Below are 27,743 nucleotides of genomic sequence, written 5' to 3' on the forward strand. Positions count from 1 at the left end.
TAAGTGGGTCAGCACTTTAAAGACCATTTAAAGAAATTAAACATCACTCTTTCAATCTGAAAGGCCCGTCGCCATAACCGGAAGTTTTATTGTTGCACCGCCAGAGAGCCCTCCGCCATGCGCACTCACAGGTGCGCGCTGGCAAATATAGTGCTGCAACCGGCATCATTGTGGCTCCGTGCATGCGGCAGGGCGGCCGTGTTTACATGGTCCGGACGGAGCCAAAATGTCTCCCCTGCACGTTCTTTGCATGAGGTAATCTCCTGGGAATCAACGAAAAAAAAAAGGGAGTTGCTGTCACCGTTGCAGCGTCGTTCGAATATTCACAGACAGCGGAATGTTTTTGGTTGCAAAAATCGAAATTTCTTTGGCTGCATTTGTCGAAATAATACATTTTATTTGAGGGGGGTTGTCATAGAGATGGTCGCCGGCGCGGAGGGATATGATAGCAACGAGTGTGATCGCGAGATCGTGGGTCTGGTACGTTTGTGGGCTGTAGCGAGGAATTCCATTGAAACTAACTATCGACTGTATGTATTATTCATAGTAAATCTTGACTATACTTTTTAAAATGTTAGAATATTGTTTTATGAAACCTTCTTAGATTTTGGTGATAGGTTCGTGGGGCATATAAAGCTCTGTTTTTTTCAGTTGCAGGTGTTAAAGAGAGGCTGCAAACACCAAACTAAAAAACATTATTATACGATTATACGACTATTTACAAATGTAAAGTCAATATGAAAAATATTAATGACAGTTGTCATTATAGCATCAGTGCACATTTGTCAGATAAACCTCATATATATGTAAAATAATCCTGCAAATACACTTATGTTCATATTAACCCTGCTGCCACAAAATAGAGCATCTATTATATATTTACTATCAGCATTTCATCATGATAACATATTTAATGTTTGTTAAAAAGAAGAATAAGTGAACCGTCTAGTTCCTACATATTAAAGCAAATGATTAAGCCACTTTTAGCAAGAAGCTTAGTATTTAAAGATACAACTTCCATTGCCATGATATTTGTGTGGAATTGTCACCGTAAATATGCAGCAGGCTCACTTTTACTATCAGGCCATACAAAGGTTTTATGTCTCCTCATCGGTCTTCATTTTTTATCCATTTCATTATTGTTCTTGTCTTCTTTGTCGGTATGAGAGTAAGATGACACAAAAATATTTTGAGTAATGCCATTTTACATCAACAGTCAAGCAGAATAGTGACGAATGCCTACATTATTTGAGATAATCTTTTCCAATATTGCACATTATTAGTAGTGAAAGTATTACAAATAGTATGATTTCCTTAGTAACACTACTAATACATGGTTTGACTTCATGAAGCTTCTTTTCGCTACTTTAAAGAACAGACATGTGCTGCTCAAAAGGACAGTGTTCAGCTATCATGACATAGGCCATTTGAGCAAATTAACAGTTTGCAGGGAACAAACGACAATCTTTACATTCCTGCTTCTAACTCTGAATATAACGTCTATGATAATAAAAAAATTCTGTAAAGAAAGTAACGTCTTTTATTCTGTCACAACCTTTTAGTTCCTTCTGTGTGGAGTTTCCATGTTGCGTGGGTTCTCTCCGGGGTACTCCGGCTTCCACCCACAGTCGAAAGACATGCAGATTTGGGTCAGGTTGTTTGGAGACTCTAAATTGACCATAGGTGTGGATGTGAGAGTGAATGGTTGTTTGTCTCTGTATGTTGGCTCTGTGATGGGCTGGCCTATTGTACCCTGCCTTTGCCCAATGTCAGGTGGGATTGGCTGTAGAGCATACGTTCAGTGGAGCCTGACAAAACTGCAACCCGGGGGCCAGATACACTTCTAGAGAAACAGAGGCAGATGATAAAATCTACAGCTATGAAGAAACAGAAGGTATAATTGTAATAATACAGTGTTAATGTGGGCCTCTGCTCAGAGACCCTCAAGAGGTAAAAGTATTTCATTTTCTTTAGGGCCACCTTCTGGCCAGAGTTCACATTTTTTTGTCCCAGTATTTATGCATCCAACAATCTAGTTTTTTGATGTACTGAGCAGTAATACCTCACACCCACACCGTGTTTGGTGGACATTGTCGTGTTATCATCCTTTACAGAACAACAACAACAAAACCAACATTAAATACTAAACTTCCTGCAATCAAGCAAAGACAAGCCTGAGATCCTTGCGGTAGGCACAAGATGGTCAGAAAGAAGAGGTCAGATCCAACATGACATCACTGTCTCTGAAACCCCAGTGAGCATGTTAAGAATCTGTGTTATCTTTGATACAAGTAATGTGGTTTGTGAGTTCTGAAGCTATAGCTAGAGCATTTTGTCAAAATGTATCCAAAGCTGGAACCATGTTGCCTCAGGCAAATGCTGGAAAAACTGGTTTATGCATTTGTCTCCTCGGCCCTATACACAATCTCCTTTTTGTCTTCCGGGAAAGACTGGGCCGGCTCCAGCTCAATCCGAAACGCTGTTCACTGGGATAATAAACACAAATGAACACATCACTTCAACTATTACTTTAGATCAATTCATTGGCTTTGGACAAAATGCAGAATTGATTTCTAAAATACTGTTCACTGTCAACAAATTCCAGAAACCTCAGATCACTGGTCTCCTCACTGGAGCCATGTTAAAAAGTAAATCTGGAGAGGGTGCGCTCAGACACCATGTCACCAGTCTCTTGGAACAAACTGCCTGATGAAATAAGATGTTATCACAAATGTGCTGTCTTTTGAGAGCAAGCCAAAGACCAACCTGTGCATACCAGTGCCTACATATTTTTGTCTCGACCCCCCCCCCCCTCTCTCTGTCAGTCTGTCTCCCCCCCATAATTATTTATTTTATTTTGGTTCACATATGCAATGCATTGAGATTTCTTTTATGAAATGTGCTATTCAAATACATCTGGACTGATAGACTGGGTTATGTGTAAAACGCATTTTGTGCCCATTCACATTCATAAATATTGTGTCCAATGCACACAAGAGACTTGTCCTGCAGGCTTGGGTTTGTGCCTGTTTGTGTTTTTACCAAAGAAGACACTATCCTATATGGCCCACGTGATCTTCTGTCAGACAGCCTACTGTACAGTTACATGCGCACGTGTAGGCACAAACCCACTCTACAGAGCTGTAAAGGGGGGAAGCCTTGTAATCAATGCCACAGTGTGTGTGTGTGTGTGTGTGTGTGTGTGTGTGCGTGCGTGTGCGTGCGTGAGTGTTCCTGCCAATGCGTGACTCTGCGTGAGAGTTCCTTCTTTCGCCATTCCGGGGTGTTGCCAGCTGCGTCTCCTCTCTCTCTCCAAGGCGTCTCCTCGCCCTCCAACCTCCAGTGTCCTCCTCCCACCACCTCACCTAGTCCACCATCGCCCTACTAGCAACCCCCCCCCCCCCCCCCCCCCCCCTTTTCAAAAAAACAAATTCTGGATCCAAGCATGCCACAACAGCAGCCAGGTATCCGCCTATCCTCCCTCAAAGTCACCGCGGGCGCAGCAGCAGGCTTCCCCCGTCCGAGGGAGCGCGGAGACTCCAGCGAGTGATGCCACCGCCGCAGCGAGAGAAGCACCCGGCGACCGCGCACATCCTCGACGCCTGCCGGAGGACCCGACATCACAGACTCGGCCCGTGACAGAAGAGAGAGATCCCCCCCCCCCCCCCCCCCCCCCCCCCAAGCACGGTTGCGTTCCCGTCTAGACTCCAGGATGTCCGAGTGCAGCGCAAGTCCCGACGACCGGGTGATCAAATGTAGGCATGCCAGATCCTGCACGGGCAGTGAGAGCGACCTCTGTGCCAATATTCCTGGTGCACTCATCGTTCTTTTCTTTTCTTTTTCTTTTTTTTGCATCACTGTCGCTGCACAAGTGTCTCTTATATGCACGTTTTTTTTCCTCCATCCCTGTCTATTTTTTTAATTATAGCACCTCATAATAAAATAATCTGAGTGAGTCACCATGCATGTGCCTCTGAACCTTTTAGGGGAGGGAGGTGATGATGTAGGAGAAAGGGGGTGGGGGGTACCCAGCACGATACGCCATAATCAGGGTCTTCCCTCGTTATTCTATTTGAATTCACCCCCTCACCGAGGCATTACCCCATTTTCTAACAGGGGGAGGGGGGTCTCTTCCTCTATGTATAGCCAAGGCTATTGTGCGCCAGCCTGTGCTGCATGAGCTCCGTTTACGCGATCCACTCCTAGCGGTGGTTTCGTGTTACTGAACAATACAAGAGGCACAGTCGAGAGAGTGATAGAGAGAGGGAAAAGGCAGGGAGGGAGAGAGAGAGAGAGAGAGAGAGAGAGAGACAGGGGGAGATGAGCATCTTGTTCCAATGAAACACCAAGCAGTGTGACGATGACAGCGAAAGGCAGACATAAAGGTAAATACATGTTACGCGTATAGCCTGCGATCTACGGTGTTGTTGCTTCTGCTGTGGATGTGGATGGTGTCACGGGATGCATGAGGGTGCATGTAAGAGACGATGTGGGCAGAGGGGGAGACGGGGAGGGAAAAGATGCCATGGGGGGACTTGTCACTCGGAGATTCTCAAGGATCTTTTTTTCCCCCCAGCTTTCTGTCTTCGTATCCATTCGGTGCGTCTGTGGCTGCGCGCCTCGCTGCTGGATGTGCCGACTACTTCCATAAGGGTGGCCTACATTAGCGGTCCAGTTTTATTTTTAGCCGAATCTCACCGAAGTCGGGTAATCGATTGGCTTCAAACGTCACGTATAGGCGGACAACTTTGCCAGGCCGAGTGCGCACCGTCGCACCCGCGAGTTTAGTCTGAGTTCGCAGGCCCATTGGGTGAAATCATCCCGATGTTCGCAGATGTGACGGTGGGGAGCCCGCCAGTGTGCACATGATGGACCTGCGAGTCCATAACGTTTTCCTCAGCGAGGCCTGAATGTCAGCGGGTGACTGTGATTTTCCCGTGCGTAACGCTCCCCCGCGTCTCCGTAAAGGTCTCCCTGGCTTCCCCTTCACCCACCGGTGTCCCGGAGTGTCAAATGAGAGACAAAATGGAGTTTAGGGATACCGGAGTGCATGTGCACCCCGAAGCCTTCTGCCTGACGAAGGGATGCCGTGTGCCGCCTCAATGGTGGTTATTGAATCATTGGATTATGGCACATTGTCTTTATGAGAGTGTCTGTTTCTGCTTTCCACGCGTGGGCGGCTATAGGGGAGACGTGGAGGAGGAGGAGGGGTGTGTGGGGGGGATGCTCCGCTCGGGTTATGATCCGTGGAGCTTGCACAGATTGTCGTGCTCATCGGGTGACAACGGGGCTGGCAGGGGCAGCGGCGCCTCCGTGCACGCAGCCCGTCACATGCGACGACGCCTGGCCGGCCCGTCTCTCCCACTGGCTCCGCTTAATAAACTCACAAGGTCTCTCGGCCGGAAGAAGCGGAGCTGACAGTCGGATGCTCCGCTCGGGCATGCCCCGGTATTCCATGCGTGCGTCGTCGTGCACGGAGGGGGGCGGGTGGGCTGGGCCTGGGGGGCGATTAGGGGCTTTTGCAGTTATTGCACGTAGGACTCCAGGACTGCATTTGCCTATGGCTCTCTGCGCGCGCGTGTATGTGTAAGCCTACACGGCAGTTGTGCAGGGTTGGTGCTCGAAAATATGAGTCCCCCGGAACACTGCCCCCCCCCCCCCCAACACTATCTCTCCATCAGTTATCTTTCTTTACCCCCTAATTAGTATCTCCTCTTTGTGTGTGCTTTTTTTTTTTTTTACATCTTCTATCTGCATGTGTGTTGTAGCAGCTGCATCGTCAGAGCCCAATTGCTGCCTCAACACTGGAACAAACTAAGTGGCTGTATTCCCATGCATCATTCCATCTCTCACACACACACACACACACACACACACACACACACACACACACACACACACACACACACACAGCACAGCAATTGATCAGTCAGGTGAGAATGATTTAGTGTGTGCAGGGCGGGAGAGGGATGATGGGGGGCATCAGTCAAAGGAGAGACGTCACTCCACAGCGGACGGACTGCGCCGTGGTAGTTCCCCCACGTTATGGATTTCAGTGATGTGCAGCGGTGGGAGAAGTGCACAGAGATGGAGCCAAATGACAAAACATACCGAGACAGAGAGGCACAGAGAGTGTGGGGGCGAGGTGAGGGAGAGAGGGAAGGAGAGAATGTGACAAGGCCATGGAGGAGGTGAAGTAGCTGGAGCAAGAGAGAGGGAAAAGGCGCAAAGGGAGAAAGAGCGAGAGAGAGAGAGAGAGAGAAACAGGGAACGAGACGGATATAAAAAAGAAAAAGGCAAGGGACATAGTGTTTCACAATGTTGAGCGGCAGGACCGTATCCTGTGATTTAACCGATGGACCTCTAACACCCTTTTTGATTTGTGTGTGTGTGTGTTTGTGTGTGTGTGTGTGTGTGTGTGTGTGTGTGAGTGCAGCAGAAAACAAGTTGACTTCAAAGCTAAAACATGAGCGTGTGACACTTACTTAGATTCCACCAAATACTGCATTTTTGAACTGTGCAGACGTGGAAAGAACAGCACATAAAGTTTAATAAAATTTTGCAGGAAAGTATTGTAAGATTTCTCACTTCTGCCTCATGCCATACTCATAACTGTATCTCCGATAGGCCCTGTTAGCGACAGATGCTACAATACAGGGGTTTTGGCCTAGTGGTTGATGCGTCGGGGGCTGCGGGTTCAAAGCTCGGTCTGTGCAGTAAAATCATCAACATCAACAAAGGGAGAAACAAGTTTTCTCCAAAATTGCTTACTGCCCCTTTAATGTTATGTCGCAATAGATCACATCAGTGCCACCAACAAATACGATTATGTACTGTATGTACAAGGCATACAGTACATGGATGTTGGTGCACTAACACTTTGCAGGGTTAGATCACACTGTCAGGTTCTCATAATCCTGAAATTGGGGTCAAACACACAGGGTCCAGATATTGCTCGACCCAAAATCAGTGACATTTTAAAAGATCATGTGTGACATGTGTAAGACTTTGGTTACCGCTTTAGCCCCTAAATGGTCGTATTGTTCCGGCTGTCAGCTAGCAACATGTGATACTGTACTAAACTGGAGTAATAATTATAATAATAATAAAACATTTCATTTATAGAACATTTTCCATTGCTAAAAGCAATCCCAAAGTGCTAAATGTAATGTTCCAGTCACAAATATGAAAATACAAACTTGGTCATAATGTTATTAGTTACACTTGTCAAGTGTGAAAAGGGTGTTGGCATTGTTATGACCAGTTTGACTTGCCAACCCTACCATGTATTTCATGGTTACGACTTCTTAAATGTGAGGACTGGTTGGCGTTTCTCCATTTCAATGGAACACCTCCAGACAAACAAACATTTTTTGACATTGTAGATGACATGGTTAACACATGAACATGTGAAAACAATACCTGTCTTCGTGGTCACACTGTTCATTTGACGCCCACCGGAAGACGGGGAGAACTTGGGGAGTCCATTGAAAACATAGGTTTACCTGCTGGGACAGATTTTAAGGGGAGTTATTAACACAGCCTGTCGCGTGTGAATGTGGGTGGATAGAAACGACATAAAAACATCTCTTATTAAAATTACTGTTCAGTAGGCCATTCTCTCATTTCAACTTTTGTCAAAACACAGGTGTGCGCCATTTGGGAGTTTCATTCAGGTGTCGGGGCCCTGGTAATGTGCACGCCGGCTCATTGTCATGGCCTACAGGTTCCCCTAAATGGAATAGGAACATCATCATCACAATTAGTTACGGCCACGCTTTCCCTGCCAGGACAATTCAAACTGCACAGTGTGAGAAAAGGACTATACAAGCACTGAAATGACCATGAAGGTGAATCAACACTTTTATGGCACCATGTTAATAAAAAAGGAAAATTATAAGCTTCATAAGGATAGGATTTATTGCATGTGATGCATGTTTATCTAATTAAAGTGAATCGGCACTTGTATTATCACTTAGTCCTGACTATATCGATGCACATACTGTATAAACGTGCTCACGTTACAAGGGATGGCCACTATCTAAGGTATAGAAATAAACTCTTTACTAATCCCAAAATGGGTTATGGTTAATGTGCTTGGGAAAAAAAGTCCATTCCATTTGTGTGTTGTGTCCATTGCCGTCGTTTGCCGCAAAGCTGGGTTTATTTTTGCCGATTTTGTTTGTCCTCATCCCCTAAACAGCTCACTCACCATCCAGGCCCAAACGCTTCATTTGTCACTTTTTGGACATTACCAGTCATATGATTCCTTAGCCAACTCTATGTTTGGGTTAGGGGACTACTGAAGTGTCTAAAAATAAGACAGAGCAACCCGCTAGAAAGCTAGCATTGTCTGAATTCCTTGTTTTAAAACACAGGCCTAGCTCCCTTGCTTCCCCGTCACAGAGTAGTCCTCATCGAGTCACATTGTGAAAGTACAAATAGTTGCAATTGGGATGTACGTCTTTTGTAAGGTCTTGCCTTTTAAACATATCGGTGAGTGTGTGTGAAGAATGTTCACTAAAGCTGAGTGGAGCCATATCCAACATGCACACATGCATGTATTTCACACACACACACACACACACACACACACACACACACACACACCACACCACCCCTGGCAAGGCTCTAGGCAGATTGGGCATATTTCCTTTAAGTGTAACATACTGTCCCATTTCCCCATGGTGTGTGTGTGTGTGTGTGCGTGTGCGTGTGCGTGTGCACGCATTGCTATTCTTGTGAGTTAGGGGTCCCACCTTGACAGGTCCGTGTGTGCCCTGTGGGGAGGGTGGCAGGGCAATGGCTATTTATATGGAAGGTACTCCACAGAGAGAGAGAGAAAGAGAGAGGAATTGTCTAATGAGGACAGGCTGTTACGGGATGGGCCATTTTCTGTGTGTGTGTGTGTGTGTGTGTGTGTGTGTACACAGATGGTCCTTCATGTGTGTAGTGTGCATTAATTCAACGACTTCAAACGCCTCTTTAGTTGCCCCCCCCTCACCACCTTCAAAGACCCATGGATCTATGTTAGCTGATCTGGGTCAAGGATGGTAGATAAACACAGACGGACTCTTACACACACAATAAGCATGACTCTCACACACCCCGATTTTTTGCGCTCGCTCCCTCACTTCGCTGCTCTCATTCTTTCCTCCCTCCTTCATTTGTTCCTGCTGAGACAGGCTGCGCGACGGACTGATCTCAGGAGACGTGTGTGTGTAATCACTTTGGATTAGGTCCTGCAGAGGGCAACACATCTAACGTACAAACACACACGTACAGTAACGCCATCACTGGTGTCGCTTGACGAACACCAGCCAGATACCCACACTGTATTGCACTGTGATGAATTCATTCAATGCTTGCACAATACATATAGGCTGTATATTATGGTTCTGTAATTAATATATGTATATCATCTTTTTGGCATACAGTGTGTACTGCTCTGCCCAGCAGATGATTTCTGTTTCTCGGCTGTGATCTGACAAGCAGTTGATGGAGAAGCACAAGGTTGCGTTGTATTATACCCATTTAGCCACATTCTGCAACATTCAGTGGACAGACACAAATGAGGAGAGATGCATCATGGGTCAATTCCACCGTCACGTCTGCTCTCGCTCGCTGTCACTTCCGCCGTCCCGCAGCAACCCCCTTTTGATTGTGAACGGTGTCCCTGTGTTATTAAAACTGATGAAATATTCCCACAATTAACTTTAGCCATTAGGGAGGGTGCACCCACTAACAAGATGATTCTGATCAGATTCTGCTCCAGTTAGGCTATTAGGCCAGCCCCAGACAAATTAAGGAGATTTGGTTGAAAGCTATGTCACAGATTTTCTCTCGGGCTTCCCCTCGCTGCTCTGTGATGTGGAGATTTTTGGCTGAGCTGGCAGCGTTGGCGCATAATGAATTCAGCGTACAGTTCAGCAACGGGGAGCGGGCCAGAAGACGAAAACAGTCCAAAGTACATGAGGAAAGAAGCTTTAAAAAATGCTTTCCCCACTTTGCTCATCTCTCACCACTTGGTGCATCTCACCTCTCTTGCCAGCCAGGCATTATGTGATTGGTTGACTCAGTGAAAAGGAAAGTGGTTTACTGTGTTCGTCATCACCATCACTTTACTCAAGAAGTTTGGCATTTGTGATCGGAGTTCACTGTACATCAGGATAAAACTATCTTCTTACTGCTGATATGTATAAGATATACAGAATCACTCAAAATATTTCATCACTTTTGGTCCAGTATTTGATTTTCACAGAATGGGTGAATCCACCAAAAAACATCCACATTCATGATCATAGTTTACCCACAGGTAGTCTTTCAGTTGGTGATGACAAGTTAGGTCCTGTACTTTGTTTCCAGACGATGCAAAATGTAGTTTTACCGTTTGTTCCAAGCGAAGTGGTTCCCCTTCTACAACTTTAAAAAAACCCGAATATTATTCCCTACTTCCTATATATATATAATAATATGAACAATAATAAATAGACAACAAATCTCTAATCAGATATTTGGCGTTGAACCATGGAGGTTGCTTTTATCAATTGACTGTGTTCTTTGTTGCGAAATACAAATGAACTCTCTCCGTCATCTGACAACATGCGTTCATGGCGCATAGTTTTAGACTTGCTACAATTATATGTTCCTTCTTGTCTTCGTGGGTCTGCGTTTGAATAATTGAGGTTTTGAACAGAATATTGAGCTAGAACAGCCCCTGTTCCATACCAACATTTTATATTTGCAATGTGGAAACAGGGGCTTAGAGTATGAGAGTTCATTCATCAATGAAACACTCTTGCCATTATTGTCACTATCCTAGTCAAATTTCTGGAAAATATCAGAGTGAGCCCATGTGAGAAAACAGTAGGAAAATGCACAGTGAGTGAGTGGGCGTGTTTTGTGAATGTAAAGAAAAAAAACACCGCTTTCCACAGCGGAAGTATCGCCATGTCCTGCCTCATGCTCCTCCCGGACACCACAGAATGTCCCGGCAAACGTTCCTGTTGGTGCGAACGCTTCTGACTCTGACAATCTCCTGCCGCGTTCGTTATATGACAAAGGGCAAACGACGGAAAATGTCCGGACATTTCCGGGGTTCATGTCTTACAACAGCTTTAGTTTGACAGGAGGTGAATAGTTTGATCGCACACTTCGACTCAGTCGGTTTCTCCTGAACTCTTTGTTTTGAATTATAGTTTGTTTAACACCAGGTTACATGAGTTTGTGTAGTTAAGTTTGTCTGGAAGAGAGACCAAAAAAAGTGGATGAGAATATCAGGAAGGGCCTTGTTGGAGAAGCATGAGGGTCGGACTCAGGAAATACCTCCTGCAGGGGCTGTAACTTGTGGTAGAAGATATTGTGATGGTGGACAACAGCATAGTTTATAGTGGTGCTTAAATGTTTGTGCTCTTAGCCGTTAAAGGGACTATCAGGTTGAAGTTAACCATGGAAGGATGATGCCTGCAACATGGAGGTCCCATGTGAGTGCATAGTTTCAAGTATTATAGAAACTATACACAAGAAATTACAAGGCATGAGAAGACTATTTTGAATATGAAAACAAATATCAATGATTTAAATGGCTTTTTCAGCATACAGTAGATTATCAAAACTGATCCAAAAATGTTCAAATTGTGCGTTGCTTGCATCATTTCTTCATTACTACAGTCGCAAAGTAAGTAAGTAGGCTTCAGTGGGTGCAATTTGTTCTGCACAAGCTCAAGCACTAAATTTTGCACAGTTTGTTCTTGTTGTCCAATGACACATAATGATCCTTTGTCAGGAACCCAAACATAATTTGGAGATTATGTTTTCATCTCCAAAGTCCTTTATAAGCCATCTACTTCTGTGTATGTGTGTCAAGTAGGTCATGCCAAGTTCAGCTTAATAATTGAAATTTAACTTGACCTCCTTGTGATGAAAAAAAAACCCTGTTAATAATATAATGAAACCTCTGCAGACAGCAGTGATCCGCTCTTGCTATTTATCTTTTGATTTGACTGAACTGAGGGTGAATTTAATTCAAGAACCACCTTTTGAACCTGCTTATCAGGAGCTGTAGTTTATGTTTGCCTAAGATTTTGCCAAAAATATTACTTAGTCATAAAGGGTTTTAGGATGAAAAAACCAGGACCATACAAAAGCTCAATTAACATATAAGGAAAACCAAAAGATCCATGCATCTTCTCATACGAGATCAGTATCATGTGTGTTTCTTTTGATCTCACTAGCAGGTGTAGGCATGTCCCCCTATCACTGGGTTCACCACTAATATATAAATATTGGATGGATTGGCACCAAAGTTCCGATTGACATTGGCATCAGTGCTCTGACAACTGACCCTAAGCATTTTTCAGACACGACCTCTGGATAATGTCCAGAATATCCGGTCTGGACATTTTCCAGACTTTGCCATTCACAGATGAAGAAACGTAGCAGGAGATTTGTCTGAGTCAGATGCGTCAACAGCAGCAGGAAAAATGTCCGGATATTCAGGCGCGGGGTGGCGCCCGGGTAGGACGCCCCCCTTCGCTCACAGGGAGTCATCCAGAGACTGTCCCTCTGTATTCCCACAAGGGCTCACTCAGACATTGTCCTTATACTGGAAAACTTACTTTAACTTACTAAAGTTCAGGAAAATGTCTTCTGCTGAAGCAGCTCTATACAGTATGTATTTGAATTTAGACATTGCTTTGGTTTAAAAATAAATAAATAAAAAAACCTGCAAAACTAATGACATTCCCATCAGCCTCTGTCATGTTTGCTTCACCCACTTCCTATTTATCGTTGTTAGTCTCTGCTGTTGTACAAAACAGTCCAGGCCTTTGAAAGATTCATAAATCAATGTTGAGCTTCGAGCCCAAAACCTTGAGAAAGTAATTCAATATTAGGTGAGACAGTTTGTTATTTTGGCCGGCAAAACAGATTCAAAGAAGAAAAGCTGCACCAACATGTTTTAACAAATGTCAGTATTACAACTTCAGACGTGGTTTCTTCGTAATTGAACAGTTCGGAAAGCGCAGACAGCTTTCCTTTCTGTCTTCAGCCTTTCAATTGGTGCTTGAACTCACAGCCGATGGTCAGTCGCCGGGTTTGACTGTGTTCGGACTGAATCTCTCCTCTATCCTTTCCCCTCACTGCCAAGTATAGTTTTCCCAACTATAGTTTTCTTTCCCCGAGCTCTGTGTCTCTGCCGCTCTCGTACCTGCCCTACTTTCACACTGCTCTCACAGTTTACGAGTTTCACACTGCTTCCCTCTCACCCGTTTGTGTGTGCGTGTGTGTGTGTGTGAAAGAGAAAAGGTGGGGACCCTTTCTCTTTCTCACACACACACACACACACACACACACACACACACACACACACACACAAACACACACACACACACACACACACCAGAAGCCTCAGTTTTACCTCAGACCAGAAATATACACACAGTATATATACAGTACATTTAGTTCACGTGTGCGCAAGCTTCAAATGAGCAATGTAGCTTTTTCCAATATGCACACAGATTTTTATGGCATCTACCAGCATCGTTACAGAGGTTCAGCTACATACTGACCAGACCCTGTTCAAAACCTGTTTCTATATTTATGAAGTCAAACAAATATCAACACGAATGAGGAATTCCTTCTCTTGTATTATTTTCTCTTGGGTGCACAAAAGTTTTAAATATCAGACCAAACCTGAGAAGCGAGACTGGTTTCATGGCGTAGAACTTCTGTTCGCTCGTCATGTCCTGGGACAGCTCAGTTTTCTTGTGCGCTGGGTTCGGGTTCTGTGTGAATGTGTCTTGACGTGCGGTCGGTGCCATGGCATTAGATTGTTTAGGATGTCCAAATGTGCAGTCAGGTGTTTCTCTCTGTGTCCCATAAGGGTTAGGGTCATCAGCAAGGTTTTTTTTGCTTGATTTATAATTGCATTTCTTTGACATTTTTGGTTTGATTCAGGATAAAGAAGGTGAATAAAGAGATGAGATTCAAATAGCTAGATTGTATATACGTCTTAAAATAGCTCAAAAGAAAAGCAACCACACAGTAACAGTGTGATTTGTGTCATCAGACACATGGAAAATTCTCATAATCACGCACAACTTCTTGATTTACTGTAAAACGACTGCAAATGATTGGTCCAGATTGCCCCCCCACCCCCGCCCTAAATTTTGGTCATGTTTCCGTGGTGGTCATACAAAACAATGCAGTCTGGTTCCGTGTGGTTGTTGAGCTCCTTTTACTCTTATAAATGTAATAAAACGTGAGCGTCGCATCAAAATGTAACGACGGACATCGGTGTGAAGACTGTGCTAAGACTGTGGCCTGTCACAGGGACAGGAAGAGATAGATGCAGCCAGAGAAAGAGAGAGAAGTGAAAAGACCAAGAGGAGAGAGTGCAAAACAGAGACAGAGTGACAGAGAGCGAAAGTGTGTGTGTGTGTGTGTGTGTGGAGAGAGAGAGAGAAAATGCCAGGCCTAGTTTTTAGTGTGTGATCTAGGCCATTATCTGTGTTAGCACTGGTGGGGATCCAACAGGCTCTGTGGATCCTGCATAACAATACCTTTTATGAGCGTGTGTGTGTGTGTGTGTGTGTGTGCGCGCGCATGTTTGTGTGTGTGCATATTTGTGTCTGTGTGTGTGTGTGCCACTATAGGCTCACACACATGCGTTCATGCATGTTAGTTCCATTGTGCCATACATAATGTACGCATGCGCCCCTGTGCCTCTGCATTTTGTTTCTCGCCACTGAGTTTGTGCGCGTTCGTTAAGAACATTTGTGTGCGTATCTGCATTTTGTCGAGTGTGGCTTCGTATGTGCACGTGCGTGTGTGTGTGTTTATGACTCCTCACGTGCAGCTGTGCGCTCTTGCTGTATCACCCCCGTCGTCAGTCAACCCCCCTCCCCAGCAGTGCCTTGGGGGCCTTCATTATGTAAGAAAGACATTACTGCAGAACAGAGCCAGAGAGGCAGAGAGACATTACTGCAGAGCAGAGGCAGGCAGCCCTGATAACTCTGACAGCCCCTGCTTCAATACAACACACCTCGGCCTCCATCACACACACACACACACACACACACACACACACACACACACACACACACACACAAAGCCCGGAGCAGAGGTGTGATCAGGATAATGTTGTTTGTGGCCAAGCTTGTTGAAGAATACTGGAAATGCCAATAAATCCTGTTCTGCATTGTTATAAATGTTCTCTTCTTTTTCCCCCTTGTATCAACCTCTCTCCCTCCCTCTATAATCTACCTCACCTCCATCCAAACATCCACTGATTCAAACTCTCCTTCTCTTTCTTATTCTCAAATATCTAATTTAATTCACCTCCCTCTCTGGCTCCATTATTGATTCTCCTCTCGCCTCCGCTCTTCTCTACACCCTCTCACTTCCATCTCCGTCACCCCCCCCCCCCCCCCCCAGCGGTCCCCTTCCCCCTGGCCCACCGGCTGACCATGAAGGAGGTGTTTGATGCCGAGGGCCGGCCGCGGGTTGACCTGCTCAAAGCTCATCTCACCAAGGAGGGCCGGCTGGAGGAGGCTGTGGCCCTGCGCATCATCGATGAGGGTGCCGCCATCTTGCGCCAGGAGCGCACTATGTTGGACATTGAGGCGCCAGTCACGGGTATGGTAAAGTGATGATATGAAATATAAGACTGGAGGAAAGCTACAATTTGGCATTTTTGGAAATATGCATTTCATAGACGAGGTGACTGATGCCACTGGTTCACGTCTGTACAGTAAATATAACTGTACAACCAGCAGCCAAGCAGATAAAGACTGATAATGAGGGAAACAGCTAGCTCATTAAATAACCATCCCTGTAATATCTTATTTCTTCAAACCAAAGTGCCAGATATGTGCCAGACTGTTTATTCATTGGAGTAGTAACTTCCTGCAGCCTCTACTTCTTGGCAAGAAATATCCCAGAGCGTAACCTATGTAAAATATCAAATTGTTTTTCACACATAGGGGGATTTTGTCACCTTTGGACAGAGCTATGCTGTTTCCCCCTGATGTTTCCCGCAATTCTAAGCAATGATAATCAACTGCTCTCTCTTGACAGACGAGAGAGCGGTATTACATATCTAGTAGAACTCTTTGCAAGAAAGCAAATTAGTATATTTCCCCAAAATGTTGAACTGTTCCTTTAAAAACTGTTTGCAAAGTTCCCATTGGGATGACTTGCATGGAGACAAAGCTGTGTGTGTGTGTGTGTGTGTGTGTGTGTGTGGATATGCATGCACGGTTGGCAATATATCACACACACAGTGAGGACACAGATAGCAACATTCAGAGACGCGGAGTAACAGTAGCTGCTGCGCAAACGACAGAAAGATTAGCAATTATGTATGAATCAGATTACATTCATCGATTCATTTATCTTCCACACTTACCTGCCACACAAATGTAATTTGGTCGTACTTCACTGAGAGAACCAGTTGGCAGATGTACCCAATAGTAGCGGGTGCTGGCTTTGGTAGTATCTGCATGTATTCCCCTGCCAGGAAAACTGTATTAACTGAGGAGTATGTGGAGGGGAGGAGGAGGAGATTGAGAAACAAAATGAAATGAACGAGTTTCTGAGATGTTGACAGAGAAGACAGATAGACAGATAGACCCAGACACCGTGGATTACATTGTGGATCCACGGATCCATTGTTACTCTTTGTATTGAATTTTTCATTTCAGCATCCAGTTCTTATAACACATCCATGTCAGACACTCTCAACCTCCCGCCACCGCTTAGTTGATCTGCATCTCTGCATCTCTGCATGTACATGCGTGTGTTTATGTGTGAGACAATTTTTGTGTGGGCAGTCGGGCCCACGCAGTGTGGGAACCACGCTCAGCTTTCACAGGTACAGATCCCCGGGGACAAGCACAGACAGACAGGCAGATGGAGAGACAGTCGATCATAAGCGGCTCAGTCCAGAGGTTCTCAAACCGGCTCATTCCCAAGGAGCAACGTTTCTGCACGTGTACGGATTCTGACCCAGAAACAGACACTCTGAATATTTCGGAGATAAAACTAGCGGAAAATAGTGCAGATCCACGCAGACAGGGCTTTGAGCAAATGTACTGTAATGTTGAGGAGATATTGTTGAAAACAGTATAGCACTTTGATGCAGTCCCTGTTGAAATGCTTGAAGATCGGCCAACTATTGAGCAGACAGGCAGGTGGATTGCTAAAATGGGAACTGACAAGGCTTTTAGTGTGTCACATGAAGGTATCTGGAAGAATACTGAGACAGGTCTGAGGAAGCCGACGGGGACAGATCCGTTTCACTCATGCCATTTTTTTGCATTTTCCCAATTCCCAGTTCAGATTAAAGCGAATGCTTAGAAGTCGGCACAAAAACAGACACTAACATGGCAAGCAGATGGAGAGACAGACAGACGCCAGACAGATGTGAAGTGACCATCGTGAAATGGCTGCAGAGGGGAACTGTGAGATCGGCTCGAAGTGAAAGGAGGGGCCATGCAGATGGTGAGGGAGGTGGATCGGATACATGTATTCTGGCAATGTCATAAGACTGACATAGTCCTGGAGTCTTTCAAAAATATGAATGTGAAGCCTGATGGTGTAAGCCTAAATGAGAGACAATACTCCTCGGTGTCACTTGAAAACAAATCTGTGGAATAAAAACGGGGGGAAACATCGGAGAGAATCAGAAAAGTCTGTATAGAATCAGACCCGATGAGGCTCTATAGAGAAAGTGTGATTGTTGTGGACGTGAACTTAATTAGGAAAGGAAGTTACATTTTACCGTGATTCATAGCAAATTTCACCTAGTGCAGAAATGGCTGCTTTTACATTCACACTGCAGGAGTTGTATCACAACAGAAAACACTGCAATAGGGCTACGGCCTACAATTGCTTCAATATCAACGAATCTTCTTGATAAAACAATGAATGGCTTTCAAACGACTAAGTGGCCATCAAGTCATTTTCTATTATTTTTTTTAATAATCAGTTAACCAACCACTTGTTTCAGGTCTATTTACTAGCACAGCATTTTGTCATTTAAGACAATTTGGCAGAGAATTCTGATAGAAATGTGAGGGAGCCTTTTTCAGATCCTTGATGCATTCCTTAACTGACGGATTGTATTTAAACAGAAAAAGACTGAGCTAGATTCTTTTTTGGGAAGATTTAAAAAAAAAAATTATCATGCAGATGAGTTGTGTTTCTAGATCAGTGCACAGGACAAATGCAAATCGGGACATATGGAGCCACCAAAGCAAAAGACAGTCCCACATATGTCAACTGAGTTGCATGCGGCAGCTGAGAGCTACGGCGTTTGTGATTGTAACGGCGCGGTGTGCTGTGTCCACAGTGTGCGGAGACATCCACGGCCAGTTCTTCGACCTGATGAAGTTGTTTGAAGTGGGGGGCTCCCCTGCCAACACGCGCTACCTCTTCCTAGGGGACTATGTGGACAGGGGCTACTTCAGCATCGAGGTGAGGACGGACACTTAATCCAGCACTGTGCACACTTGACTGTAGCATGTCCCTGAACATGTCTTCATTTAACTGGGTGGTGAGTTCTCGCAAGGAATATCGCGAGCTCACCGTGATATGTAAAGAGTGAGTTTACAACTAAATTAGAGCGCACTATTGCCCCGAAGTCAATTTAGCATCCATGTAGATTCCAAGGGTGACATTTATTTCACTACTGAGGTATTCAGTTACAAAACTGTGCCATATTTAATGTGATGTAAATGTAAAAAAAAAAGATAATTTAGTTTAGCACTGACACACCACAGTGTGTGTCTGACAATGCACAGACGCCAAGGTGACACTATTCAGATTTAGACTGTGCTTTCCTGTGGGACATAACAGACAGAGAATAATTCAAGGCCCATGATCATTGGCTGGAGTACATCATGCTGCTTGCTAAAATAAGCTTGCAAGCTGTGTAGAGATATGCTGAGTATACTATCCAGAGGGCTGTCTGGACATTTGATTCTTTGGACGTGAGTGCAACAAAGTTTTTTTTGGTGATCAGCAGTGTAACTCGAATCCATAATACGCAGTACAATGCACACGGTGAACGTCTTGGCTTGTCGAGCCCCCGTGGCATCAGGGATGTGTCAGTGACATGGCGTGAGTTGGGAGGAGAGGGAGCAGTATGTAGGCCACCTTCCTGACATACTTCAAGGGCACTAGACGGGGGACTTGATGTAGAGCAGGGATGATACTGTGTAAAGGTGAGAGAACACGCCCTCAGCCATTTGTACAGTTAATAAAGTCTTAAAAGCAAAAAAAAAGGCAGATGATTGTAATTGTGTAAAGATGTCAGACACCAGCCACAGCTGTTTGAAGTTCTTTTTTTCTTTTCTTCTTCTAACTAAATCAACACAGACTGATTAGGGATGATTCTTGCCAAAATCCTGTTTATGTCTTTCTTTAGCTCGGCTCAATTCATTTGGGCGGTGGTTGATTCGTTCACACGAGGAAGTCCTGAAACGGCTCCGTCGTCATTCTCTCTGTGTTGCGCTTTGATTTTCCCGTTTGAATTTAATGAGGGGAATTTTACAGTAAAATCACCCCCCAAACTCTGCCTCGTACAGTTACTTACTAAAAGTGATGTGCTAAAAAAGGCAAAAGTTGTTTTCTCTGCTGTGTGTGGTTTGAAGGAATGGTTTGACATGTTGGGAAAAGAAGAAAAACGGATAGCACTCTTACATCTGTCTGATTAATATGAAGCTATAGCCAGAATATTATTATTATTAAATATATATTATCTATTTTTAACATATTCACAAAAAAGCCAAAATGCAAACGACGAAAACTCCCTCATTTAAGACAAATTTAAGGAAAAATGTATAATTTGGTCTTTTGATTGAGATGACTTCAAGAATGTATAACTTTTTATTGATGAGAGAGATGTAAGTTGGGAAGGTTGAGGGACGAGGGGACGATATGCAGAGGTCTCAAATCTCAGTACATGGAGCACCTGCTCTACCATGTGAGCTACCAGGTACCCGAAGAAAAATGCATAACTTAATCTAAGATTGACGGTCGGCAAATCAAAAAAAGGAAGCTTGAAATAGGACAGTCTTCTCGCGAATTAGCTGAATTCAGGAATTTAGAACTTAATCTAGTGTAAGATTGATGATCACCATAAAAAGGGCTTCAACGGAAGACTTTCCTGACTTTCTTGAAATTCCTTTTTTGCAGTGTACTCAAATACTACATATAATAGTACTTATGTACTCTAATAGTTAATAGCTCTTTTTTGGGTTCAGTTTAATGTTGTGCTTTCCATCGAGCTGCTCGCTCTAACCAGCTTTTATTTTCTCTCTCCTGGTCGAACCCTCAGTGTGTGTTGTACCTGTGGTCACTGAAAATCCTCTACCCAAAGACGCTCTTTCTTCTACGGGGAAACCATGAATGTAGACATCTGACCGAATATTTCACCTTCAAACAAGAATGTGAGTAACATTTTGTGTACCGTCATCGGTGACACCCTCACCTGTTGTTCTTAGCCTCCACCATCCTGCTCCTTCACAAGCTGTCATGTCCATCTCTGTGCTCAAATTGTTATGAAGTTAGGGCTGTTAATTGATCTGCCGATTGTTTTTGGGGATGAATTAATCAAATGTCAAGAAATGAAAACACTTCTCCATCTCAATTCAACAAAGCTTAAGTTGCCGTAACATTGTCAAACCATCAGTTCAATTGTGTCTTGATTATGAGACTCTTCGCTCTGGCTCCTCCGTTCTCCCGTGGGACACTTGCAGTTATCACTGAGCCCTTTTCCAACGGCATGGAGCATGCTCTGTTCTGGTTCGTGCACCAAACTTGGAGCCTTTTGAATGAAAACTGATTCGGAACCTTATATTTGGGTTTGGAACCATAACAACTCTGGTGGGAACGTCGTCGTCGTAGATTCAAGGCCTCCCCCCCCCCCCCCCTCTTTTCCTTTTTTCCATGTAGTAGATTACAACAAACAGCATTGCTTTTGTTTTGCAGTGTAGAGCTCTCAATGTGATAAGCACGCAACAAGTCCTCCGACTCATGCGACGAACTATGTCCAAATTGACCGCTTCCGAAATCAGCGCCTCTACCGGTGACAGGAGGTGCGCCACAGATACTCTTCGCCTCAGAGCATTGTGGGGTTTTATTTTGATTTACCAACGCGCGGTCGATGAGCTTGTAAAGGAAATGGTGAGGGTTAGGGTGACATGGCAGAGAATCAGCACTATTACTTATATTACAGAATATAAGCAAATCCATCAAAATACGTCTACCACATAGGTCGTAATGAGCTGCTTCAAAAATGACCTAGGTGGAGCACAGGCTCTAAGCACGATATCAAAAATGTAAGATCAGACGAATAAAAAACTTAATTTTGAATGTTACAAAATACTGATGAGTTTGAGGAAACTCGTTGCTATCTCATATATACTAACCTCAATCTAAACTCTGATGTAGTAGCATCTAGAACTGGCTTCAGCAGAGGGGTTTTTGGCCAAGAGTTACTTCTTAGAGATTAATCTCGTGTCAATCATCTAATCAATATATTGACTGACTGCTATTAACTTTTGTACTTTCTGTAGCGTCTCTTTTCTTCGTCTCTTCCTCCCCCTCATGGTTCCCCCTCATCCTTTTCTTTTACTGGCAGGTTGCATCCTCCCTCCTTTCCCACACTGCACATCCTTTTTCTCTTCCTCTTCCTCTGCATCTTTCTTCTGATCGCTTCCTCCCTCCCCCAGTCTCTCCCTCTCTCTCTCTCTCTCGCTCTCTCTCTGTCTGTCTTCTCTGCCAGTGAGTTTCACCGTCCTGTGCGAGAGTGGGTGATTAGCAGCAAATTAATTTGGCTCGTAATGATTGGCTCAGGGACTTACTCCTCTGTGTCTGATTGGCCAAGGGACGAGGAAGCTAATTTCCCCTGGTGCTCATGGCGAATAGTGGTCGCCCTCAATTACCATCTGCTGTGTGTACGTGTGTGTGTGTGTGTGTGTGTGTGTGTGTGTGTGTGTGTGCAAGAGCATGTACTATGACTGCATGCGTGTGCAATAGTGTTCTTCATAAATGTTTGAGAGTGTGTGTGTGTGTGTGTGTGTGTGTGTGTGTGTGTGTGTGTGTGAGTGTGAGTGTGTAAGGAGCTGACAACTGGTGGACCAGCAATAATGAGCTCTTGCTCTACACAAGGCAGATGGAGAGGTTGACAAACACACTCCTTGCTGTCACACACACACACACACACACACACACACACACACACGCACACAAATGCTCGGCGACACTGGCTTTGATTTGTGTACATGTTGTTCTCATGTCCTCGCACTCTCCCTTCTCTTTCCCATCTCTCTTCCCTCTTTCCCCGTCATCGCCTCTCTCTCTCCTATCTCCACTCTTAACCTCTCCTCCTTCTCCTGTCTCCTCCCATCAATCTCTCTCCTTCTCTCTTTATGAAATTATCATTCTCCTTTCCTCTCCTCCCTGCACGCTGTCATCCAAAATCCACCCTTCTTCCTCACTCTTCTTCTTCTTCTTGTCTCCCTCCTCCTATTTCCTCTCATCAGCTATTTTAATCCTCTGATATTGTTTCGTGTAGGATGTGTGAAATGTCCTTAAAGATGCCGTGTGTTGGATGTCTTTCTCGACATTGCCGCCAAACCATAAAGCAGACATTCTGCCTCACAGTGACGCCCCTACGCCGTTTCATGCTTTTATTTGGGTCAGATTTTGTTCACTGGCAACAGAACTGGAGCCTTTGCCTCCATATGTTGCCTGTAATAATATGCTGTGTGCTCTAAAATGTAGCAGCTCTTCACCAACGTCCCTTCTCCGGGAAGTGGCATTTCTAAATCATTCGAGAGGAGAGAAACAGGTCACATGGGAGTGCTGGAGAAGGGATGGACGCATAAATTTATAACGCGTTATGTGAAAACTCTACATGTTAGCGCCTTTCTACTCCAGTGAACCAGATCATGTTTTCAGAGGATACGAAAAAGTCTGTCTGAGGCCTTAAGATTACCTAGTTCTTCAGATCTGTCCTCATGTCTGTTTTCTTCTCTACATTTCTTTTTTGCACTTGTTCGCAATACGAAACAGTCCCATCCCCGAGTGACGGGGGCCGACTGAAGGTTTGCGGGGCTAGTGGCTGTTCAAAGCATGTCAAAGCACACGCAGGCGCCTTCTTTTGTCTCAAGTCTCAAACTATCTCTCCACGGCTCCATCCACCCCCAGGTAAGATCAAGTACTCGGAGCAGGTGTATGACTCCTGCATGGAGGCGTTTGATTGCCTGCCCCTGGCAGCCCTGATGAACCAGCAGTTCCTTTGTGTGCATGGGGGGCTTTCACCAGAGATCCACACGCTGGACGACATCAAAAAGGTACAATAAGAAGACACACGCACATACAAGTTTGAATTAACAATACTGCCCTACTTGGGCCAATTTGAGTTGGGTCGATTTTTTGACATTGGTGTTTTTATATAAAAGAAATATTGATCCATAGAAATAATGTATCATCATCTCTGGGAAAACAGCTTTTTGAATTTAGAGTAAGTAGATAACAGAGCTACTGTAAGAATTAGTTCCACTGTGGTTTGATTATCACACTCACTGCACTTCGTCACAAACAAAGCAACCATGGCTATCTGACATAGACTTTATATAAAAAATGGACGTAGTCACCAGGTTGGAAAATGAAGCTGTATTCTCTGGACTCACCAGCAGAGGGCGACTCCACAGGTTGCAAAAAGAAGTCAGTTTCTATAGAAGTCTTTTAAAAATGATTCTACTTCTCCCTTGATTTATAACGTCAGTCAACATTGCCCTGAGGAGTTTATGGTCTCAATTGCTAGTTTCAAGTTTTTCTCCAACACAGCATGATGTTCACTTTGTAAATTATGGTCAGATTTAGAGTAAAAAAGACGATAAAGCACCGTATACATTGGGGTGTGCAAAAAAGCCAACATGGCGCTGGTTAAAACACTGGTACACGAACCATCTGGTGACGACATAGTGGGTTGTCACTTGACCAGCTAGTCACTGAAGCTAGAACGTAGTTGACTTTTTGATTTTCCCTACTTCTAAAGGAAGAAATATCTATTTCGGCGAACAATATCTTATTGGTAATTCAGTTTGTTATTTCAAATGACAAAATTATGCAATAGCTAAATCTAAGGAGAAAAAGAGTTGAAATGGACAAGAAAGTTGAAGTTGTATTTACTATACTTGAAATCCTCAAAGATTATCCAAAGGCTGAATCCACTGTCTGCACTTATGCTCTCTTGCAATTATATTTTAGGTCAAATGAAAAGATATACAATTAAAGCAGTGCAACCTTTTTATATGTTGCACATAAAACACACTCAGAAAAATAATAACTGTGTTGTGTGACCTACTGTATGTGCAGTATGCGAGCAAATACACAAGCGACTTATATTTATGCCTTTGTACCAGCCTGTGCTGTAGAGGCAGAGAATTCATAAAAAAACAATACACCAGAAATACACCAGTATCAGAGACCTGCACACACGCTGCATGTATACAGTGAAAACAGAATACAAAGGCACACACATGAAGAGACACCAGAACCCACTTCCTCATCTAATGGCAGGGTTTCCATGGTGAATCTGCTGGTGTGACATCTTCTCCCCCCCGTGTGGTGAGGGTTGCCATGGAGATGCTCCGCTCTGACAGTATGCATTTTTGTGCCCTACGTGTTTGCTTTTCTTTCCCCTCTGATCTATACTTTATTTGTTCATGCGTATGTGTTGCGGTTGATATGAACATGCATAATTTGTGTCTATGTCATTTTTTTCTTTGTGCGCTGGCCTTTACGTGAGCAATTGTGTTTTTCTGTGAGCTTATATTCTGTGTGTTTCTTTTTGTGCATTTGTCTGTGTGCGTCCTGTGTCCCAGTTGGACCGGTTCAAGGAGCCCCCGGCGTTCGGGCCCATGTGCGACCTGTTGTGGGCCGACCCCCTGGAAGACTTTGGCAACGAGAAGACCCAGGAGTATTTTGGCCACAACACAGTCAGAGGCTGCTCCTATTTCTACAGGTACGGCAGAACAATTACTCCTCATGATGACACCGACAAAAAGGAATCATTACATAAGAGTTCTGACAACTGACAACTCAGCTTGAATCAGAATGAAGTACAGTCTGGTGGCCTTGACACAACTGTCCTGAGATATGAAGAGACCTGGTATCCAAACAACCCAGACTGAATCCAATATTCGCGAAAAAAAAAAGAATACACATGATGAACACTGTTCTTTAAAATGACCGACCGAAGTATGCAGCCAGAAATAAGACTGGTTCTCTCAAATGTGTTCCTGTGTGTGTTGTGGTGGGCTCAGTGGATGTGTTTTAATGACCTGGGTGCCTTGTGAGTGCCTGGTGTTGGTGAGATGTGGCTTTCATTTAAAAATCAGAAATCTAATAAGTTTTATGTGGAATTCAGGCTATTGGTCGGGGATGTTGGTTATGCGTCCTGCCTGGTTACACCACATCCAAGATCCAACAACAATCATTGGGAGATATACGAGAGACAGAAAATCTTGGCCAGTTTACACACACACACACACACACACACACACACACCCCCACTGATTGTACGAGTGAAACACACACAAACACAGCACATTCACAAACACATACACACAGTTCCGTTTCAGCATGAAACGATATCCCACAATCCCAAGGGAGACTGCACGGTTCTGTTGCTATGACGACGGGCTACTCCTGCCAGATATGAAGTGATATTAAGATACAGTGAGAGGAATGGAGAGAGCAACATAGGAGAAGAGTGGTGGTGGTCGGGTAGAGGACGAAAGCTTCAATTAAAAAATAAAATAAAAACGGAGGAATGTACAGACGAGGAGCTAAAGTTGAAACAGCGATGGGAGCGTTGGTGCGGTCGCACTTGGGTTCCTCAAGTGTAGATGTTGGCGCAATGACATGTTATCTGTGGAGAACACTGTGATTTTCTATGTTGAGCGAACAGAACATCCATGACTGCCTTGGCCCCCACAGCACCGGGGTGAAGCCCTGCTCGGGCCTGTCCTTACTCACTGATGCCCCCTGTTGGCCTCAGCCCGACATGACATCAGAACACAAGAGGCCGCCTCATCTGCCACTGCTCGACTCTAGACACACGTCCATAAGTGTTGTGGTTCACCACAGTCTTAACACACAAACAGACGACATGTTCGTCATGTAAAGTGGTTCTTATTGGTCATTTTGGGGGGGGGGGGGGTATTTCTTCCCCTGGATGTTTTTCCATTGCCGCATTTCAGATTGTTGTGCTTACTCTCAGTCTCTCTCTCTCTCTCTGTGTCTGTCTTTCTGTCCCCAGTTACCCAGCAGTGTGCGAGTTCCTTCAAACCAACAACCTGCTGTCAATCATCAGAGCGCATGAAGCACAGGATGCCGGGTAAGCTGACAGACAGCTCAGTCCGTCTCTCGGCTTAAAAGGGAGCACCATTTAATTTAATTGCTTATACCTTGACATGTCATGTGCCGGGTCTGCTATTTTTTCCTTTGCGCAGGAAATGACACATTAAGGGGAACGAGGTTCCACGATCTCCCCCCCGTCACCCTTAAACTGTGTCATTAGCATTGTCTGAGTTTGTCTCACTGAGAGCACCCAACAGCCTGCACACAATTCAGGTTAACTAACTCACTTCTTGAAAACAGCATTTTAAGGCAAATGGCCATGTGAGGGCCTCCGGCACTAGTATAAACAAAATAAAAAGTGGGGACTAAACACAATTTCCGACCCACAAATCCAAATCCATTACCGGCATCTGTTATCTCAGCGAAAATCCTCTAAATATAATGCTGCAATTAAGACAGAGCTATTCTGAGTTGTGCCGTTTTGCTGAACCCATTAACAGTCATGCAGCAGGCAAACCGACCTCCGGCTTAGGAGGCGGACGTGCTAAAACAAAACGCTCAAGAAGTGAATCCCCTTCCAAATATTCAAGCTTGGTGACATCCTGGAAAAAGCCGTTTAAAAAAAAATTAGTTTAAAAAATGTCTATTTTAGTTTTTTTTATATGGTCTATGGGTAGCATTGATCACTTTGAAGGGGGGGGGGGGTACATTTTGTTTCCCCTTGGGGATAATAATAATTCAGCAGAGGTGGGGATATGAAGACCAGAAAGTGGCAAATCCCACGCGTCCCCCCTCTGGCAAATCACACCCTGGTGGTCTGGGTACATGGGCTTTGCAGCAGGTCATAAAAAACTATAATTTTGGCAGAATAAGATTTTGTATTTGTACCTGAAATCTCTACTCCTTTATCTGTACATAAAACTCCAACTTCCAGTGCTGACGCCTTCTTTCAAACACGATGGGCTTTCCTTGCAGTAGCCCGCTCAATGGCAAGTTGACCTGTCATTTTGCCCACACAGATTTTCCCAGCTATGCCAGGGGTTCTATGCATGGCTGTCTCGTCCTCAACAAGTCCCTGTCTGCTGTAAAGGCCTCTGAGGCAAATCCTCAGTATTCATCAACTGTGTGGTGTTTTTTCGTTTGAATCGCTACATCGTTGGGCGGTTTGTTTTCCTCGCTCTTTCCTCAGGTACCGTATGTACAGGAAGAGTCAGACTACAGGTTTTCCCTCCCTCATCACCATCTTCTCCGCTCCGAACTACCTGGATGTCTACAACAACAAAGGTCTGAGACACACACACACACGCACAAACGCACGCACGCACGCACGCACGCACACACACACACACACACACACACACACA

At 44.5% G+C, this 27,743-nt stretch overlaps 1 protein-coding gene across 2 annotated transcripts in view; it reads left to right on the top strand.

The window, feature by feature from the left end:
* The first annotated feature begins 4,186 nt into the window (after positions 1-4,186).
* ppp3cb (protein phosphatase 3, catalytic subunit, beta isozyme) overlaps positions 4,187-27,743 on the top strand; it is a 31,435-nt gene continuing 7,878 nt past the window's right edge. The window contains exons 1-8 of one of the 2 annotated variants that reach the window (XM_035650194.2): positions 4,187-4,385; positions 15,436-15,636; positions 18,353-18,477; positions 20,342-20,453; positions 23,218-23,363; positions 24,900-25,039; positions 26,339-26,416; positions 27,569-27,663. In XM_035650194.2, coding sequence (XP_035506087.1) covers positions 4,361-4,385; positions 15,436-15,636; positions 18,353-18,477; positions 20,342-20,453; positions 23,218-23,363; positions 24,900-25,039; positions 26,339-26,416; positions 27,569-27,663 — 922 coding nt within the window. In that variant the 5' untranslated portion in view covers positions 4,187-4,360. The remainder of the gene's footprint in view (positions 4,386-15,435; positions 15,637-18,352; positions 18,478-20,341; positions 20,454-23,217; positions 23,364-24,899; positions 25,040-26,338; positions 26,417-27,568; positions 27,664-27,743) is intronic. The other variant, XM_035650193.2, reaches the window with a different exon arrangement.

This window comes from Scophthalmus maximus, chromosome 9, assembly GCF_022379125.1.
Source record: "Scophthalmus maximus strain ysfricsl-2021 chromosome 9, ASM2237912v1, whole genome shotgun sequence".
Lineage (NCBI taxonomy): Eukaryota > Metazoa > Chordata > Actinopteri > Pleuronectiformes > Scophthalmidae > Scophthalmus > Scophthalmus maximus.